The 17,284-nt window shown below is 53.7% G+C and overlaps 1 protein-coding gene across 1 annotated transcript; it reads right to left on the minus strand.

The window, feature by feature from the left end:
• Positions 1 to 2,127: 2,127 nt before the first annotated feature.
• Positions 2,128 to 15,935, minus strand: Xylt2 (xylosyltransferase 2). Its single transcript, XM_027424375.2, has 11 exons — positions 15,736 to 15,935; positions 8,885 to 9,377; positions 8,484 to 8,656; positions 8,006 to 8,208; positions 7,565 to 7,645; positions 7,168 to 7,384; positions 6,904 to 7,080; positions 6,419 to 6,675; positions 5,949 to 6,144; positions 5,046 to 5,379; positions 2,128 to 3,245 (listed from the first exon to the last, which is right to left on the minus strand). The coding sequence occupies exons 1-11, from the start codon at positions 15,868 to 15,870 to the stop codon at positions 2,923 to 2,925; spliced, it is 2,589 nt and encodes an 862-aa protein (XP_027280176.1). The 5' UTR covers positions 15,871 to 15,935; the 3' UTR covers positions 2,128 to 2,922.
• Positions 15,936 to 17,284: the final 1,349 nt, after the last annotated feature.

Below are 17,284 nucleotides of genomic sequence, written 5' to 3' on the forward strand. Positions count from 1 at the left end.
ACCAATGGTGAGGGAGGGGCCTGGCCAGGATGTTGTAAACTCTTTTCCTACTGCTGCTCTGAGCTGGAGGGAACCTGGGCTCAGCAGATCTCAAAGGATCCTTCCTAAGGAACAGTTGCTTCTGTTAGGCCAGAAGACGGGGCCGTTTGGTCAGTACCTATGCACAAAACCCAGAGCAGCTTCATGCACCTGTAACCCCAATGCTGGGAGCCGGAGAAAAGGATCCCCAAGGCTTGTGGGCTAGGCAGCCCAGCTGAAAAACCTCCAAGCTCCAGGTTCAATAAGAGATCTTGTCTGAAAAGGGTGAGACAGAAACTTGCAGAGTGGGATACCCGACATTGTCCTCTGGCCTGTGCATGTGTGCACTCCCCCAACATACACACACGCAAACAAAAACAATGCTCTGAGACTATTGTGCTATAGGCTGGTTAATGGGCCTGACTGTGGGCTCTAGTATGACAGCTTGATTTACTGCCTGTGCCTCAGCTACTGAATCCACTTAGTGATTTTTTTGTTCCTGACTTAAGAGTTGATACTGGTATATTAAAACAAACTGTCGGGCAGTGGTGGTAGTGCACACCTTTAATCCCAGCACTGAGGAGGCAGAGACAGGCAGATCTGAGATCGAGGCCTGCATGGTCTATGGAGTCAGTGTCAGGACAGCCAAAGCTACACAGAAAAAACTCAAAAAACCAAAATAATAAATGATAAAAACAAACAAAAACCCACCCTTATCATCTGGAGAGCTAGAATGCAGCGTCAAATATTCATTAAAGTGGAAGTCAGAGAAAGCAACCATCTACTCTGGACCAAAACACCATTCCCTGTGTGCTCCTACCCTTAGCACTTCCTGAGTGGCCAGTCACACCCTGTGAGAATAGCAGAATGCAGTGACAGAGTGGCTGTGGGGCCTCCTCGTCCCCTCCAAAGAGTGCCGTACCATCAGCTTTGACTCATTTCTCAGCTCTGCTTTCTGACTTCCTACCTGAAGATGGGAAGGACCAGCCTCCAAAATTGCAAACAGCCCACTCTGGTCAGTCAGGAGCACCCTCTCTTGGCAACTGGGAAAATGCTACAGTCTGGGCAGCAATAAGCCATTTACTCCCCGAGCTAAGCCAAGCTGAGCTTTGCCCAGTGTGGCAGCTGAAGAAGTGATTTGAGAGGTTCAGAAACCTTCATTCGGACCCCCACATTATGTAAGGCATGAGGGACCAATACTGAGCCTTTAGTGAAAACAGGAGGAGATGGGGGGTTGGGGGGCAGAGTGCTTGAGAAAGGCAAGGAAAGTGAGTAACTTAGACATCATTCACACAGGTGCTAGGGCAGTGGTTCAGTCCCTGCCCCTAGCGGTAAAGGGACAAGCTACAGAACTAACTAGTAGGGCATGACCACAACCACCTCTGTTACTGAGTAGGATACAGAGACAGGGCTTGAGTAGGTAGCATGAAAGATGAAACTTTAGGGGATGGGCCTCAGTAATACTGAAGGCCCCTAGGCCAGCATTTACTGCAGTCTGGCCCAGTGGTCAGGTAGAGTGCCTGGTGGGGCATTTTAGAACTAAATACCACTAAGGCTGGCCTGCTGGTGGCAATGAGGAATCTAGGCCTCCCAGAGCCCATTTTCCCACAGAAAGGCAGCCACACTGGAGAGCTGCCTGGATTCTGGGTGAATTTTCCACTGTTCCTGCTACAGGTACCATTACCATTTCAAGGCTATCAAAGAACCAGCTAAGACTTCTAGAAACCCCAGGGATCAGCCACAGCTCCCTCATACACTGGAGAAAATGTGGAGTGTCAGTATGCTAGTTTGTCACCTTGACACATGCTAGGAGCATCGGGAAGAAGGTATCTCAACTGAGAAAATGCCTCCAGTAATGACTGTTGTCAAGGGTCCACCACTGTGGGTAGTACCAGCCCCTGTTAAGTGGTCCTAGGAGGTATAAAGCTGACATGAGACTGGGGGCAAGCCAATAAGCAGCCTTCCCACGGCCTGTGTTAGTGCTTGCCTCCAAGTTGCCGCCCTGGCTTCCCTTTATAACAGACTATAAGCTGTTAGTTGAAATAAACTCTGCCCTCCCATGCGTCTAGCCATGGTCTTCATCATAGCAATAGAAAGCAAACAAGGACATTCAGCTTGGAGAGATAGAGATATATTTCCTCTGTTGCATATTTCAGGCTTCACACTGAGCTTCAGGCACAACACGACTCCCAAGTTCTTCTGAACGCACTGACAGTCTTCCTATGCTGCCAGTGGGACACCCTCATCCAGGGCACACCTGGGAAGCTGCATGGATCTCAGTAGGCTCTGCCACCCTGCATTTACTAGGTTAGGGTGTGCTGGAAAGCCTAAGAGTCAGCCCCACCCCTGCTCTAGGATCCCCTGGCTACCAGAGGGGTGGCTGTCCCACTAAAGCCCAGCTCCACAGTAGCCCCCAAATCACCTGCTCTCCTGGCCAGCCTCAGAGCCTGGCGGGGCACCTGTGCCTCTCAAGAGCCTCTGCTATGAGCAGCGTTGCTGGGGATGGAGGCTCTGGAGGGTGAGGCAGACAAAACCTCTCCAGAGCAGGAGCAGATGGGCTTGGCGGTGCTCCCCATGGCCACAGCCCACTTCTTAGGTCTGCTTGGAGCCCTATTGCACATCTTCCTCCTCCTGCCACTTGTTTTAAAATTTTAAAAAAGTACAAACTAGAGAGGGGCAGAGGAAGCGCCCCTCATGGTTCCGGTGGACCTCTGATCTCTTGCAGAGCCATTAGCAGTAAGTAGTGAGCACTACACCCACTATTCCTGCCTGGGTGCAGGTTCCTGATGGCTCAAACGGGCACACTGCCTGGGCCTCTGGCTCTTGTCTGTGGGAGAGAAGTCCCTCCACTGTCTGTAAGGTGCAATCCCCCGGCTCCTCCGGGTTGTGCTGGCTGGGGCCCTGCTACCTGAGTCGCCCATCAGCTTTGACAGGTCCCAGCTCTGATTTAGGGTCAGGAGACAGAGAGCTCCAACTGGTCAGTCTGCAGAGTTCCAGGGAGGGACAAGCAGAAGGGCCAGTGGCACACAGTCCTCCCACAGACCAGAAACTGCTCAGCTCCCTGTCTGTCCAGGCCTCAAGTGCAGGACCCGTGAGCTCTGTGTGCCTCCGGGCAGCCTCCTCCACGGTTTCTGGCTGAGGCAGGTTCAGGATGCCACTTAGGCCCTGGAAACTCTGTTCCATGTATTCATTGTGGGGTGGTCCCGCGTGCAGCCAGCTGGCATCATCTGGGGGTACAGAAAAAAACAGTTACACATGCCCCCAGTCCCATGGAGGTCAGACTATAGGAGTCAGGGCTGGACACAGCAGTTCCCCTCCTAACCTTACCATGGGATCTCTCCTACAGAGTGGACTCGGGTTAAGCTAAGGAACTTTCTGTACCTATCATCAGTTGTGCCAGGAGGTGGTGGCCCACACCTTTATTCCCAGCACTCCGGAGGCAGAGGCAGAAGCAGGGGGATCTCTCTGAGTTCAAGGCCAACCTCATCTATAGAGTTAGTTCCAGGACAGCCGAGGCTGTTACATAGTGGAAAAAGTCATCAGTTGTATGAAATTCCAAGTGGTAGTTGAGCCTGGTGACTTATACTTATAAGTCTAAAAAATAAGAGACAGAGGCAGAAGGATTGCAAGAGTTTGAAACCAGAACGGGCTACACAATGAGTTCCAGGTAGCCTGGGCTCTGTTATAAGACAGTGTCTCCATAAATAAATAAGCAAAATTAAAAAGTAATAATTCCTAAATTCCCAACTTTAGGATTTTTTTTTAAACTGAGGTCAGAACCCAGGACCTCACTGAGCTAAATCCCCAGCCCCCAACTTTAGACTCATGTTGAACCAGGCATTTTAGGAGATAAGGCAGCACTCTGGTTTGCGTCATCCACAGTCCTTCCTGGCTACCATAGTAGCTCCCAGACCCCCTGGCAGTCTATTTTTTACACTAGGCTGCCTTGCCTTTCTAGCTTCATTCCCACGACCCTCTGTATCCTCTTCACCTCCACTCTAACTTCTCATGTAGACATGCGCCAACTTTGTCCTTTGAGGTCTAGTCCCAGGCCTGCCTGCAGAGCTGACTGCTCAGCCTGCTTCATCCAGTGGGGAAGTGGCTTGCCTGCCCTGTATCTGCCCCAGGCCCTGGTCCTTATATCTTTGGGTCACTCCTGCTCTTCCTCACCATCTTGTGATAGGGTGCAATACCCAGGGGACAACACTCATCACCACTCTTAGCCAGCACTGATTCCCACATCTTCAGAGGTAACCCCTGCTGGAGTGTGCTCAGCTTCCAGCTGCCAATGACCTGTCTCCTTAGCCTCAGTCAAATCACCAGGGAGCCGTGTGAATCTGGCTCTCACAAGCTATGTGGGACCTGAGGGTACTCCAGGTCCTAATCCAGTGCTGCTGCACTGACAGCATTGTATATGGAGGCACATCAGAGGCAGGACAGCATGAGGGACAAGATGCCTTAGAATACAGCACCCTGGTCACCAGAGAGACCCGAGGCATTTTCTGGGCACTGTGAAGGAAAGCCCCACATTCTTTTCTTGTTTGTTTTTGTTTTTCGAGACAGGGTTTCTCTGTGAAACAGTCCTGGTTATGCTGGAATTCACTTTGTAGACCAGGCTGGTCTCAAACTCATAGAAATTCACCTTCCTCTGCCTCTGCGTCCCTAGTGCTGGGATTAAAGGCGTGTGCCACTACTGCCACCTGGCCCACATTCTTCTAGTAATTTTCCTTTTTTTGCTAAATCTAGCTCGAGTGACTTTTGTCGAAGTCACCCAGGGTCTCCCTTGGTTGTGCCATCCGTACTTGACAAATTAAAATGCTGAGTAACTCCCAAAGCTCAGGGCCCAGTTAAACGGGCAGAGCCACATTTCCAACTGCAGTCTGCCTGACTCTCAGGCTTCCCTTTCCCCACTACCACAATGCAGGGATGGAAGACCATTCTCCCCTACCAGTCAGCCATAGGTCAGTTACCCTGGAAAATTCTGTTCTATGTGGGATCCAGGCATCACTTGGGCACTACATCCTTACCTTTCCTGAGAGGTAGTTTGCGGTTGAAGGTCAATGGCAGCACAAGGAAGCGAATCTCGCCCAGAGGTTCCCAGAACTGAAGCAATCGAACAGTCCAGGCTCCTGGCCGCAGTGGCCGGCTCAGGGGGGGCTTGTACTGCGTGACTTCAGTGTCCTCATCTACCGTGATGTCATATGATGTGGCCACAACATAGGTTGGATCAATCCAGACCACAGTGGCTGTGAGGTTGGGGCCCCGGGCCCAGCGCTGCATGGCTACTGGCTCATCCAGTGGTCCCAGCAGGCCCCCAAAGTTCCGGAAGATTCGTTCTTTGGGGTCCCATTCAGTGCCAACCTGTAGGGAGGGAGGCGGCTGGACAGAAGCCTAGGAGAAGTTCTTCTATCTGCTCTCATGCCGCCTCTCATGGTGTAACCCTAGGTCAGTCACTGTCTCTTTCAGGCCTCAGTTTCCCTATCTTCAAATTGAAGGGCTAAGTCTGGAACTGAAATATCTCTCCCAGCTCTGAGATTTATTCCAGGCTGCCATGCAATTGTTCTGCAATGGTGGGGCCCATAAAAGCAGACCACCCCCCACAAAGTCAGAACCTCTAGGAAAGGACACCCAAAGCTCATCTGGACTGTCCAAGCCCCAGGAATCCTTGCACTTTAGATTAGACTGACAGTTCCGTCCCTACTCCCTGTGTCATTTGGGAGGGCCCCTTAGTGTATGCCTCAGGGGGTGGCATAGGTGTGTCTGTGTGCAGAATTACCAAGGTTGCCGTTATTGGGAAAGTAGAGCCCAGAGAGCCCAGCCCATAAAGGTCTGATGGAGTCCTTACCCCTCCCTTGGTGTCTGTCCCTCTCTTCCCACTCCCTGCGTCTTGCTGGGGGTCAGGAGAAAGCAAGGGGGAGGACCTGTCCCACCTCCAGACTCTGGAGCCGGCTGGCCTGGTCACCGCGCCCCAACAGTTTCAGCGACCCCTGGGGCATCAGCCACATCTCAAGCGTCTCTGCTGGCCCCTGGGCTGAGGGCTGTACCGCCTGCGTCACCAGGTAGCCCTGGAAATGGTCGTCATAGAAATACAGGTGCACGCTGGACGGCAACCCCCTGGGCTCAAACCTAAGACGGTTTCAGCAAGGAGAAAGGGAGATGCCATGAGCACACCTGATACCACCTGGAGTCTCAGGGAGGGATACTGGGGCCCAGCCCTAGGCATTTCTATGGCCCCAGATCTCATACCCCACATGGTACTGGCTCTTCTTCATCCTGCTTAATTTTTTTTTTCCTGCCCAGACTCACTCTGGGCAGGGGCTGTCTGTGGCTTGTCCCCCACCCCCGTTAAGGCACCATACTCTAAGGGCCTGCTATCTGTCAGAAGAAGGGGGGTTCTTACCTGCAGAGTGCCAGTGGGGGTATAGCAGTGGCTGCATGACGCAGGCTGAGACGGGCAAAGGCTGTGTAAGCGGTGAGTAAGACATCACTGAGTCCACTAGGGCCATCAGCCACGTCATAGGTGTTCTCCCAGTAGGCCTTGAGGGCTGGCGTGCTGGGTGGGTAGCTGCCGTACAGGTGGAAGTCCAAAATTTCCAGGACTTCCTGATTCACAGTTGACTCAAACTTCCGGGCAAAGAAGGTGGGTCTGGAGACTTGCTGGGGTAGAAGAAACAAAGAGATTGAAGGGCTCTGCAGGCCCCAGAACACAGCAGGGGCTGCCCCTCTCATCACTTTCTACTTGAGTCTCTTTGACTTTGCCACCTGCTGCTGCTGCCGCCGAGATCCAGGGAACTAGCTGCTCCAGGTAGAAACCCACCCTGCCTTTCTGACCCAGCTTGTGGAGAAAAGCTGGGGCGCAGGCTTCTTGGGATCAAGGGAGAGCACCTGAAGTCGCAGGAAGTCCTGTGGCTTGAAGTCGTTGGGGGAACAGCCACACCAGTCCACGATGTGTTTGTACTGGCACTTGCAGCCCAGCTTACGGTTCCAGTTGGTGACACGCAAGTTGTTGTCCACAAGGCTCTCACAGGCCGGGCTATTCTCCAGCACTGTGTGGAAGAAGGACTGCAAATGGCAGGAGAGGGTGAAGGGTGAACCACGGGCCACTCAACCAGTGCCCTCCCTAGTCTCCCTGCCTACCTGGTCACCCACCTCGGCTGGAAGCAGTGTGTATGTATAGAACTGGCGAAGCTGGGCCACAAGGGGGTCATCTGTATACACCACATATTCCACAAAGCTGCGTGTCAGCACGAACCAGTCAGAACCACCATCCACCACAATGCCTGCTGGGATCTGTCGTTCACCCAGGCGCCACATGTGGGAATCACACTCATGGAAAAGCCGGTCCAGGCCTTGCTTCTTGATGAACCTGAGGGAGGCCAAGACTTATGGTCCCACAGAAAGGAGCCCAAGCACCGTCTTTCTACTTGACCCCAGCATGCCTTCACCTGTGGACTGGTTTAGGGGCTTTACAACCCAGAGCTGGGCCGTCAGGTGCCCTTGTGTGGGAGGCACTGTGGAAGACATCACTCCTTCCCACCTGTCTCACCTGGAGTTGTCTCGGCCATGTGACTTGAGGAAATTCTTGTCACGGTTCTTGGATAAGAATGCCACCAGCTCCTCATTTGTCCTGGTAAGGAAAGAGAATTTGTGCAGCAGGGGCTCAGTCCCTGACCCAGAACAGATGCTATTATACCATGTGCCTGCCCCCTTGTCTGATGTTCTGGGGTGATGGCACCTGAGGGATCCAAAGAAGATCCCTCGCCCACCTCTGCTATCTGACCCAGTGCTCCAGGTCCAAGCCTTTGGCTGCTTCTCCCCATTTCTTATTATTCCCAATCATCAGACCACCTTTTACTACCTCTCACACCCCAGTCTTGCCTGGGGCCAAGGGACCGTGTCTGGGCTGTGGAGACTTTAGATGGCAGACAGAATGGACCCTCCAACCCTGACATCACAGATGGAACTTTATTCCCCCTCATCCTCACACCTGGTTGGATAATCCGTGGCACTCAGGTTGATGAAGAAGTCCCAGGCCCAGCCAGGAATTTCCAGCAGGTCCTTCATGCTCCGTAGGTACATTCTCAGAAGACTGGCCCCTCCCCAGATGGTGACCATGCGCCAAGGTGTCACCCGCACGTTATCATAGTGCCGGGCCAGCTCCACCACTTCCTGGTACAGGTAGTTGGAACGCTGAGGGAGAAGGGATGTTCAGTAGATAGATATGGGTGCCAAGGTTGTAGCCCCCACCCATCTGGGGACAGAGCACAAGAGACACAGAAGGGACAGAGCAAGTGGCAGGACTCCAGCTCCTAATAGGCCATACCATTCTATGCTTGACCAGTCTGGACCTCAACTTGCCATCCTCTAGGTATCTGAGCCAACCTTTCTCTAGGCTACCTGTCTACAACCTTCAGAGTCTCTGTTCTGTTCAACCAGATCCCCTGGGTCTTCCCAGTCCACAGTACCTTGTCCACATGGATATAAAAGAAGTGCTGCTCGTGGTAGACAGCCTTGAGAAGGCGCTTCAGCTGGCGGACAGCACGACCATGAACCACCAGCATGTAGGCAATGCGTATTGGTGGACCAACAGGCTGTTGGGCCTGAATCTCTTCCCATTGGATGCCAGGGCTCATCTTGCCTGAGTGAAAAATAGACAGGGACATTAGTGAGATGGGGAAAAAGTCACCTGCCTGCCTCCCAATAGAAGAAGCTAGACTCGGAAGCCTGGTCCCAGCTTCCGCTCTACCAACTGGTATATTTAACACAACTTAAGACAAGAGGGCCATCTGAGAAATGAGCAGGAAGATCTGGGCCACATCACTTCCTGTCCATTTCTGGGAAGGATCAGAGTACCCTAGTCCCTCACCAGCCAGCTGGCAGTGCCGGGGCACAGACTTGGGCATGAGGCTCCCAGCTTGGTGCAGGCACACTACGTTGGCGATCTCCTGCTGGCATTGCTTGGTGCTGGCCCGGGCCAATGCTGACAGTGCATCTTTGCCCACAATCTCGCACTTTGGAGTGAAGCTGTTGTCCGTGGGCTGGGGGGCACCTTCCACGCTTCCTGTGTCTCCATGTGGTGGGAAGCCAGCAGCGCCCATTAGTGCCTCCCCAGCTGCTGCTCCACTCAGGTTCTGGCGACCTGGTGCCTCCGGAGGTGGGGCAGGTGGGACCCGTCGGCTGGCTCTTTGGCGGCTGGTTACTGCCCGCACCACCTTGGCCACAGGCACACCTGGACTCTCGGCACGGCCCCGCCAGCGCCCATGCCTTTTACCAGCACTGCCCCTACGCCCTGCAGAGCTGTCTGTGTCCTTAGAGCCCTCTCCAGGGTCTAGTGGCCGTGGCTTCCTCTGCCTTCCTTTCTGTAAAAGACATACAGATCACAGATAAGTCACTCACCTCTTCCCCTGCCTCAGGTTTCATCTTGGCCAAGGTTACCTTGAATTCTAGAAGGTCCTTGCTACCCTTTACCTAGAAAAGTCCCACTCACTCAATAACTCTGCACAAACAGCGACATTCCAGGGCCAGCTGGCTGAGGCGGCTTCTGTGCTCTCACCTCAGCCATCACACCTCAATGCCCCTCCAGAATGCAGATCACACAGCACTGTACTTTGCCTGCTCTGGGCTCATGCCATTTTCTCTTGCAGCCTATTTTAAGATACATGCCCATGCCTTCTTCAAGAGAAGAGTGTACACACCCTACAGGTGACCCGGGAGTGTCCTCCCACACAGCTGAGACCCATGCTTCCTATTGGGGGCTGACTGGGAAGACAGGATTAACCTCCTCCTGCATCCAAAGCATCGATTGCACTAAAGCTTTTCATGTGGGAAGACTGAGGCTACAACAGGGGAGTAGCTCAGGAGGGAGGAGTAGTCATGAAGCTTGAGACCCTAACATTGGATGGGTCTCACAGGAAACTGAGGCAAGGTGCTTTGCTGAAGGTACCCGATGAGTAACGGGGGGGAGGATCTGGCAGGGGAAGGATTCAGGCACAAAGCAAGTCTGTTGAACAAGTCTTGTTGAACAAGCCAGAAGAGGGGCAGGTGGCTCCAGGGTCCCCAGATGCAGCTCTGAGGTGTGGTCGGCTCAATGGGCTCTCCTGTATCAGGACTGCCTGTGGCAGCGAGCTCTTGGCTATCGTGGCAATCAATCCTTGGCTGGAAACTGAGGTCCAGCTAGCTGGAGGTCCGCAGCTAGAGGCCACCAACCTCTGCACTTGTGACAGGATCTCTCAAGGGTACACAGAAGCCATCCATGCTGCCTGCTACCCCAAATGGCCTGGTTCAGCTCAACTTACCCTCCACGTCCCTTCCTCGCTTAGTCCACCTATCCTTTAAGATCAGCTCGAGTCCCCCAGTGGACAGCCATTTCATTTGCCCCAGAGTGGGGGGGGGGCACACTGAGCTCTGAGACCCCGGATGGTCCTCTAGCAGACAGTTAAGTGAGAAGCCACGTCAGGCCAGGACTTCTCCCCTGGGTCCAAGAGAATAGCGGCACATGAAAGACATTTGGCTCCTGGCTGTGAGAGGGAAGGGACAGAGGCACTGGGCGGGCGTCCTGTGAGTGCTCTGACCTGTTCCGCTACCTCACCATCAGCCAATGAACTTGACTGAGCATAGTCCCTCAGCTGTGAGAGTGGGGATGAAGTGAATCAATGACTGTGAAACTAGCCAGAGAGGCCCTCTCTTGGCTGTGCCTCTCCTCCTGCGCTCTGTGCTCTTCTTCATGCTGAGCCCTACAGACACATGCCTTGCTCAAGCACCACTCTGTAATCACCCTTCTTGCGTGGCTTACAGGAGGCACCTGGGTCCTTCCCATCGGCTGCCCCTCATCAGTCTCCTGGCTCCCTAGGCAGACCCTGGGCCCTGTCCTTAGACTCCAGACTGCTTCCTGTTGAGCTCATCCAGTCCCTCACTTTCTACATGCCATCCTTATACCATCCATATCCCAGATTTACCTCTTTGGACTGGAAAGCTCCCTTGAACCTGCAGACCTGCAACTAGAAGTCTCCTTGCCATCTCCCTTGGGAACTTAAAGACCTCAGAACCCCAAGTCCACGCACAAATGCTTACTGTTCTTCTCTCCCCACCACTCCCTCAGTCTTTACATCTCGGAAAGTGACAACCTTTTGTGGCTCAAACCAAATATGCTGGGAGTCTGATTTTTCCCCCCCTTTGGAAGGGGTGGCATTGAGGATGAGGTAAAGACCCCCCATAATGCTAAAAAATTGCTCTACAAGTAAGCTACAGCCCCCAGCCCTGACCTCAACTTTGATCCTTCTCTTCCCCTTATACCCCACATCCAATCTATCGTAAACGCATGAGAACACATCCAGACTCTCCCTGCCTCCCCACTGCCCTCAGCCTGGTCTCAGGATGCCCTGGCTCATGTGCTTGTCCTTTCCTGTCTCTCCTCATCACAGCCACCAGTGTTTCTTTTAGAACTTTTTGACATTTATTTATTTGTTATTTTTATGTATAGGGGTGTTTTGCCTGCATGTATGTCTGTGCACCACATGTGTGAAATGCACAGTGGAGGCCAGAAGAGGTCATTGGATTCCCTTGGGACTGGAAACACAAACAGTTGTGAGCTGCCATGTGGGTGCTGAGAATTGAACTTGGGTCCTCTGGAAGAGCAGCCAGGTGCTCTTAACTGCTAAGCCTCTCTCCAGCCCTTCCTTTTAGAACTTAGGTCACCATAATTAGGCCTAGCCAGTGGCCTCTCCTCTCAGGTGCTATATTAGCTAGCCCCCCCTCCTGCCACCCTTGTCCCCTTCTATGGATCCCTATGCCTCATTCTCACCCGGCCCCGATGGCCTAGGCAGTGTCCCTCCACCCTCTGTGGCATGCCTGGCCCAAGGTCTGTATTGGCTGTACCTCCGTCTAGGTGCCCTCCATAGACACCCCCCACACAGCTCATCCCTTGCCTCTTCAATTCTTTGCTCAGATAGTGTTTCTCAGCAAGGCCTGCCTGGACTGAAAACTCTAGCCTCCCTCATCCCCTGTTTTATGTTCCCCCCAGAAATATGATAGTCTTGGACCAACAAGATGGCTCGGCAGGTAAAGGCACCTACTACCAGGTCTGACAACCTGAGTTCGATCACTCAGACTCACATGGTGGAAGGAGAAAAATGATTCCCACAATTGCCCTTTGACCTCCATAGGCAATGCCAAGGTACAAGTGCACTCACCCACCCACGTCCACATACCATATATAATACATACAATAAGACAGTTTCTTAAGGAACATGCTGATCTCTTCCACCATCCTACATGACTTTATTTATTTCATGCCCTTCTGTTTGTCTCTCACTTGGCTGTAAACACTGCTAGGGGGAGTTTAGCTTGTTTGTTCACTGGCATATTCAGAGTCCAGAAGAAGAGTGTGTCACAGCCATAAACACTCAGTTAAGAAATTTCACATGAATGACTGTAAAGGTAGGTCTTGGTGTGGGTAAGGCGTTCACAAAGGTTGCTATCCTTTTCCATATTACTGGGAACCGAGACACAAATAGTCCACATAAGGCTAAGGCTCACGCTATCAGACATGGTGGACTCAGGGTGGAGTCCAGTGTCAGGTTCCCCTGCCCTTTTCCATAGGAACATAGAGGAATCTGGGAGCCACCTTCAGGTGACAGTCCTATCCCTACTCCACAGTACCTCGGCTCCCTGTTCAGCACCTAGATGGCTCTCTGATGTCTTCAGAGGTACCCAATAAGTATAGGGTGTTCATCCTTATCTGAGACACTGGGGGAGTCAGGAGACCCTGTTCTGTGCTCATGTTGGGGAGGGCACCCTGGGCTGGCCAGGGTAGAGAGCAGTGGTGACATCTGACCCAGCCACACAGCAAGCCCAGGAAGACATTCCCAAGATTAGGTGGGTAGTGATGGCAAAGAGGCATGTGTTCCAGGGGTCAAAGCCTGTGTCAGCACATCAGGAGGCTGGTCAGGAGAGTAGGGCAAGATGGCACAGAGCCAGGCTGGCCGTGGTGGGGGACAGGATGTGGCAGGAAATAGGCATGTTGGTGCCCCGCACTGCAGCAGGGAGCTAGTTGACCCTGAGAAGGACAATCCCAGAGGAGGCTAGGGACCAGAAGGCAGCAATGAGGAGACAGAAAGGCCCTGGTGGTAGCCAGCCCCCACTCCTGACCTCTCTCAGGCAGGTCCCAGAGCCTCAGGCTCTGTCTCTTAACAGGCTGCTGTCAATAGCCTCTGAGACCAGGGTGGTCCTCTGGCTGAATGCATCTGGCCTCAGAGGCCCCCTCCTCCTTGGCAAGGAGGCCATAAAGAAAGCGAACACAGAAAAGCTCAACCCCCCCCCAATACCCCCACCTCCACTTCTCAGACTGCATTTAAAACAAGCGGTGAAAGGATGTTTGCGAAAGCTCTGAGTAGCTTCCAGTGGCTCTTTGGGGGTTAGTGATCATCCCAGGTATCCACTCTCACCCTCCACAGGCAGCAGAGTGCTTTCCTTAAATGCACATTGGCTCCTGCTGTGGAGCTTTCCCACTGCACTTACAATAAAACCCACTCAAGTCCCTTACTGTGGTCTCTTTGGCCACACAGGATGGAACCATCTTTGGGAAAAGTGCCTCACCCTCTATCTATTCCCTGAGGATCCCCAGCTCAGCCCACTCTCCCGAGACCCTTCTGCTCAAAGTCTCCTGTTCACCTCTTCTTAGAGGAAGCCTTTCTCAGCCTCCAGATCTGATCCAGCCCCCCTGTTATTCTAGCTTTCCTGCTTTGTCTGGCTCTCACTGTAGACTGTCTGTCCTGTAGGCCAGGACCTCATCTATTCTTTATTTCTGTATTCCTAGTATGAGCACAGTGGCTGATGGGAGAGAACTTTAGTATGTGCTGACTGACTGAATGAGTATGTCCCAGGGTGCAATGTGTGTTATGTCCTGACAGCTTAGCAGGTGCCGAGGATTCCTGTAAGCATTCACAGGGACTGCTTCACTTTGTAGTTTTCATCACCCAACAAGACCAGTGCTACTATCACCCCCCAAAAAAGTGGCTGGAGGTGGTCTGCCTGATAGCAGAGCTATGACAAGGCCGTGAGAAGAGTGGTCTTGCTTGCATGCTAACCTTCTCAAGCACTACACTATGCTCCTTCTCAACCCCAGTCGGTCGAGGTGGCTGCCAGGGATCACCAGGGACCTTTCTCCATTGTGGTCTAGGATTCTTTTTTCAGCTTCTGCCAGGTGGTGTGTGTGTGTGTGTGGTGGGGGAGACCCCAAATTCTTTCACCTCTGTCCAGTTCTCCATCCCCAGCTATGGGCAGAGCAGCAGGGGCTCAGCCAATTCCTTGACTCAAACCACCAGCCACTGAGCCTGGAAGACTCAAGATGCCCTGACATGCTCGTCCCAGTCCTAACCAGCCTCTCCCCTCACCTGCCTCTGCAGCCCATTCCATCTGAGATGTTCCAGTTGCCCAAAGAGACTTCTCCATCTGACTGAAACTTTCTCCTCTCTTGTTGCACAGAGAACAAGCTCGCTCCCTATACAAGTCACAGAGCCAGCTTCTCCATAACTGTCCTCAGCTCCTTTTGGAGTCATGATTCCAAGTCTCTCTGTTCCTGCTCCCTCACCACCCCAGCGTCTTGATTCTCCCCCAAAGAGCTCCCCAGCAGCTCTTCTCCCAGCCTCCACATCAGGTCTCTGGGACTGACCAGGTGCAGGAGGGGAAGGATTCTAGGCTCCATGCCTTCATCTTGCCAGGTAAAGCCCAAAAGGATATGACAACAAAGCCTCTCTCCCAGAGCCCTGGAGACACAGGGACAAGGGGGTCAGAAGCAAGAAGCCCTGACAGCTTAGGGCTTTGATTTGGCTAATCCTCTCCACCTTTCCAGAACGGACCTAGACCCATCTGGTCCACACCCCACCCCCGGCCCCCCAATGCCACTACCAGGAGGGTGTGTCTGAGCCTGCAACTAAAAGCACCAGTCAAGAGTAAGAAAAACCCTGGGGTCGGGGTCTGGGGCTCTAATCTGCAGCTGCTGTTTCTATTACACCAGAGTCAGAGATGGCTCCCTCCTGCTTTGAAGTCCTGTCCTGAGACCAACTCAACAGCTCACCTTCTGTTCCCATCCTCTCCTGAAGATTCACCCGGATTCTTCCCTGACTGAGAAAGCCACGCCTTGAGGACACTTCAGTTTTTTCCCTTGGGGTCACTCCTGTTCACTCTATTCCCGGGTATACACTTTGTCACAGGCCCTAATTTCACCCCCTGAGTTCCACTTCACCGCCACTCGCCGCTTCTCAGGCGCAGCTGAACACAGATGCCCGGGGTCCCTCGGCCCCCACTCCTCCGCCCACGGCGCGTACACCCCCGCCCCCTCCCAACTTCAGAAAGTTTGGCCTGAGGCTTCCCACCTTCGAGCAGGCTAGGGCCCAGCCGCTCCTCCCAACCCCGATCCCCGCGCCTGACCTTCATCGCTCCCCGGGACGGAGACCACCCCACCATGACCCGCTCTTCCCTCCGCGGCCCCCAGTCCGCCAGCCGCCCCAGCCTCCGGGTCACGCACCGCTCCCGCACGCAGCCCACCAGGCCGGCCTGGGAAGGGGCATTGGGGGACGGAGGTCGGGCTCCAGGAGGCTGCCTGCGTCCTGCATGCACGCGGCCCATGCCCCACTTGCCTGGCCGGGGCCGCCCGCAGCCCCGCCAGGACCCCGCGCGCCCCCGCGCCCGGCCTGCCCGCCCGCACGGCTGTCGGAGCACCTCTCCGGGCTCGTCCTCCTCCAGGCCACTGAAGCTCCACACCACCAGGCCCTGCAGCAGCAGGATGGCTAACGCGGTGGCGATCGCCAGCTTGTAGCGCCGCACCAGCTTCTGCACCCGCGCGCTCGCCACCATCTTCCTGCCCCGGACGCGGGGCGCGCGTCCGGCCCTGCAAACCGGCCGCGGGCGTGCGCACGGGCGCGGGGCCGAGGGCCCCCCCACTCCGCCCACATAGGCGGACCGAGGGCGGGGCCCTAGGCTCCACCCTTTCGCGGGCTGGGCGTGGGGCAGTGGGCCGGCCTTCCGCTCTTGTCTTCTAGGAGGGGTTTGGGTGCTCTGGGTCCCTTCCACCTCTTCAAGCGTGTCTGCGTGTGGGATCACCACCTCTTGGTCGTAAAAGCATTGTTCTGCGGCCTGACAGCTCTGGTGTCGCAGGGCATGGTGTTTGTGTGTGTAGGGGGGAGGGGGGACTCAGCGGGTCCCCAACCCTGGGAAATGCTGGCACTCTCCGGTGTGTGAGTACTACCCACCCGGCCTAAAACCTGAAGGTTGCCCCTGAGGACAAAGCATGTAGCCCCCTGAGTGGCTCTGAGGCTCTTCACAAAGCTGGCTTGCCACCCTTCCCCTTTCATCCAAAGCATCCTCAGGCCTCTGCTGGAGTCGTGATTCTCAACTTCTAGCCTCCAGCCAGAGTCTCCCAGATGATAAAAACAGCTGCAGTTCCCACTCCTGGAGTTTAGAACACCTGAGAATTAAAATCTTCAACAAGTTCCTCCTCCGCCGCCGCCGCCGCTGCTGCTGCTCTGGAACCACACTTGGAGACCCACCAGACCTTGGCATATGCTGTTCTCTCTAGTTGGCAGCCATGCCTTTCTCCCACCCCCACCCCCATCAATGGCATCTTCATTTGCGCTTCTCCGGTGTTAAGCATCTGGTGCTGATTTCTCCTTTGAAGCTTTGGCCCCCAGCTTCAAAGCTCAGGAAATGTTAGGAGGGAGCTGAGAAAGCCCATCCAGTTGACCATTCTGGCATGTTCAAGAGCAGCATCCGATAAGGACTAATTAGACCCGGGGCCTCACCTGAACCCAGTAGACCGTGGCGGGTGGAAGGTAAAGTGACTAGAGACAACAAAACCCACGGAGGAAATGCTTCATGTTTTAAGTTAACAAACAAGATGTTTGACCCAGTTTGTCTTTGCTGTGCTGCTCAGCTGGTCTGCTTTAAACGCCTAAGTAGTTAGGAGTAAACTCATAAAGTATTTATTATCTATGATAGCCTTTCATTCTTGACCCTCCCACCTTTGCCTCCTAATGAAGATAGAAATTTTGTTTTTGGGGGGCTTTTTGTTTATTTGTTTGTCTGGTTTTTGTTGTTACTTGGTTTTGTTTTTTGAGATAGAGTTTCATGTATCCCAGGCTGGCCTTGAACTTCTGATTGTGATGCCTCCATATCTGGAGTGCTAGGATTACAGGTCCCAAGGTCTCATAAGGGATTTATACAACCGCGGAAAGGAATGGTGATAGAGTTATAAGGAAGATTTTCAGAAACA

This window comes from Cricetulus griseus, chromosome 7 (genome assembly GCF_003668045.3).
Source record: "Cricetulus griseus strain 17A/GY chromosome 7, alternate assembly CriGri-PICRH-1.0, whole genome shotgun sequence".
NCBI lineage: Eukaryota > Metazoa > Chordata > Mammalia > Rodentia > Cricetidae > Cricetulus > Cricetulus griseus.